A 2,332-nucleotide genomic window follows, 5' to 3' on the forward strand; every position below is an offset into this window, starting at 1 on the left:
GGGGTGGGTGGGTGTAAATTATTGGTTTTTAACACTATTGAGTTGTAGAAATGTTAATGATCTCGACTTCTCTTTGGTATTTGATCTCAGGTTTGATCTGATCTACTTAATTCTTGACAAGGCTGATGAGCATACCGACAGGCGTCTTGCCAAGCATATTGTTGCGTTGCATTTTGAGAATCTTGAGGTCCGGTGAAAAAGTTTGCGAACTTGCTTGTGGGATTAAACTTTCTGAATGTATTTTCACGTCTAAATACAATGTCTGCTTGCAGAGCATAGAGCAGGATGTCTTGGACCTTCCAACATTGATAGCTTATGTAAGCTATGCCAGAAAGCATATTCATCCGCAATTATCTGATGAAGCTGCTGAAGAGTTAACTCGAGGGTATGTTGAATTGAGGAGGAGAGGGAATTTCCCAGGCAGTAGCAAAAAGGTAAAAAAACTAATATTTCTCAGCTTAGCTGGTTAAAACAAAATGCTTCCTTTTATGTCTCTGCCAAGTTGATTTATTTTATTCAACACCAAACGTTCTATTATTAATCCAGGGCAGACACGATGTACCGTGTTTTATGGTGTTTCATTTCTCAAAGATAAATCTGGTCTTGATTTGGATTTGTTCTTTTCTTTTTTTTTATTTTCAATTTCAAGATCTGATTCAATCTACTTGTTGCCACCCCATAATTAAGATACTATTATTTATGGTATCCGTTACTTGTTTCTGCCGTAATGTCCTTTGTCTTGATCGTTTAACAGGTTATAACAGCAACACCCAGACAGATTGAAAGTTTGATACGTCTTAGTGAAGCCTTGGCTCGGATTCGTTTTTCAGAAGTGGTAAGTAAATCTTGCCGTGGGATTTAGTAGCACAAATTGTATCTAACACAAGTATAAATTGAACTTATGCTGTGATGCATGCAGGTCGAGAAGTCTGATGTAATTGAGGCATTTCGGCTTCTGGAAGTTGCAATGCAACAGTCAGCAACAGATCACTCCACCGGTAGTTTTCCTACTGCACCAAACTCTTTTATGTGATATAGCTCCCGATGAGTTTCTTTTAATCCTCCAAAAATCCCAGGGACAATCGACATGGATCTCATCACGACCGGAATTTCGGCCAGTGAAAGGATGAGGCGGGAGAGTCTGTTATCAGCAACTCGCAACATGATCATGGAAAAAATGCAGCTAGGAGGACCCTCAATGCGCTTGTTGGAGGTTTGTCTAACTAGGTGTAAAATATTCATTTTCCTTCGTTTTCTCAAGAAACTAACATGTAATCTCCTTTGCTTCTGCTGTAGTTATTGGAGGAGTTGAAGAAGCAGAGCTCTGGCACTGAATTTCACCTCAATGATGTTAGTATCTCTCTCTCTCTCTCTCTCTACACACACACACACACACAACAAATTAATAAATGGATTGAATGGTCATTCTAATGGCTTTGTTTTATTGGTATTATTGCAGCTGAGAAATGCAGTTACCACACTTGCAACTGAGGGATTGGTATCTCTTCATGGTGACTGTGTAAAAAGAATATAAAATGGGAAGAGAATCAAATGAAGGAAAGAATTGATGAACTGGGCCCAATTAAGTTATTTGAGCAGGAAATATGCTCTCTGAAAACACGTTAAGGCCTGCTATGCGGACTTTGCAGTAAATATATATGGGTGGTATTTTTTAACCTATTTAACTTTTTTTATTTTATAAAAATGATTTTTTTTGTTTACATGAGTCAATCAATAATTAATCTATACAATAAATATATAATTTGTTAATTGAACTTGATTAATTGTTGATTGATTTTGGTTATTTATTAACTAATGTTGAAATAAACCTTTACAATGAGATTAATAATAAACTCAGAGAAGAGAGGAATAAATTTTTATTTATATTGCATATTTTTAGATGCTATTTATAAGGAGATTTTATAAAAATTATCACAAAATCTTAATGATAAATTTTAACACTTTATTTAAATACAATTTAAATTTTATTTTTAATTTAAATTATAATTTATTTACGTATATTTAAATCACAATTTTAATAATTATGGGTTTGTTTTTTTAAAGTAAAATTCAAAAAAAGTTGGAACTCAAGTTATAACTTTATTTAAGTTTATGTTCGTTTGTAAAATTTGAGTTTTAACTTAAGTTTTAACTTGAGTTTAGAGTTAAAATTTGAATTTAAGGTCTCGTTTACTTTGTAGATTTGAGTTTTCAATTCGAGTTGAGATGTGACATTTTTTGAGAGTTTTTTATTGTAGAAGAAAAAGTTAGATGTGACATTTTATGAGAATTTTTTACTGTAGAAACTTAAAATTGAAAACTCGAATCGGTG

The 2,332-nt window shown here is 33.4% G+C and overlaps 1 protein-coding gene across 1 annotated transcript in view; it reads left to right on the top strand.

The window, feature by feature from the left end:
* Positions 1 to 1,699, top strand: part of LOC21409547 (DNA replication licensing factor MCM4) — a 30,431-nt gene extending 28,732 nt beyond the window's left edge. Inside the window, exons 12-18 of the mRNA XM_010097877.2 lie at positions 91 to 187; positions 273 to 434; positions 755 to 835; positions 920 to 998; positions 1,077 to 1,213; positions 1,297 to 1,350; positions 1,460 to 1,699. Coding sequence (XP_010096179.2) covers positions 91 to 187; positions 273 to 434; positions 755 to 835; positions 920 to 998; positions 1,077 to 1,213; positions 1,297 to 1,350; positions 1,460 to 1,534 — 685 coding nt within the window. The 3' untranslated portion in view covers positions 1,535 to 1,699. The remainder of the gene's footprint in view (positions 1 to 90; positions 188 to 272; positions 435 to 754; positions 836 to 919; positions 999 to 1,076; positions 1,214 to 1,296; positions 1,351 to 1,459) is intronic.
* The last annotated feature ends 633 nt before the right edge of the window (positions 1,700 to 2,332 follow it).

This window comes from Morus notabilis, unplaced genomic scaffold (assembly GCF_000414095.1).
Source record: "Morus notabilis unplaced genomic scaffold, ASM41409v2 Scaffold115, whole genome shotgun sequence".
Taxonomy (NCBI): Eukaryota; Viridiplantae; Streptophyta; class Magnoliopsida; order Rosales; family Moraceae; genus Morus; species Morus notabilis.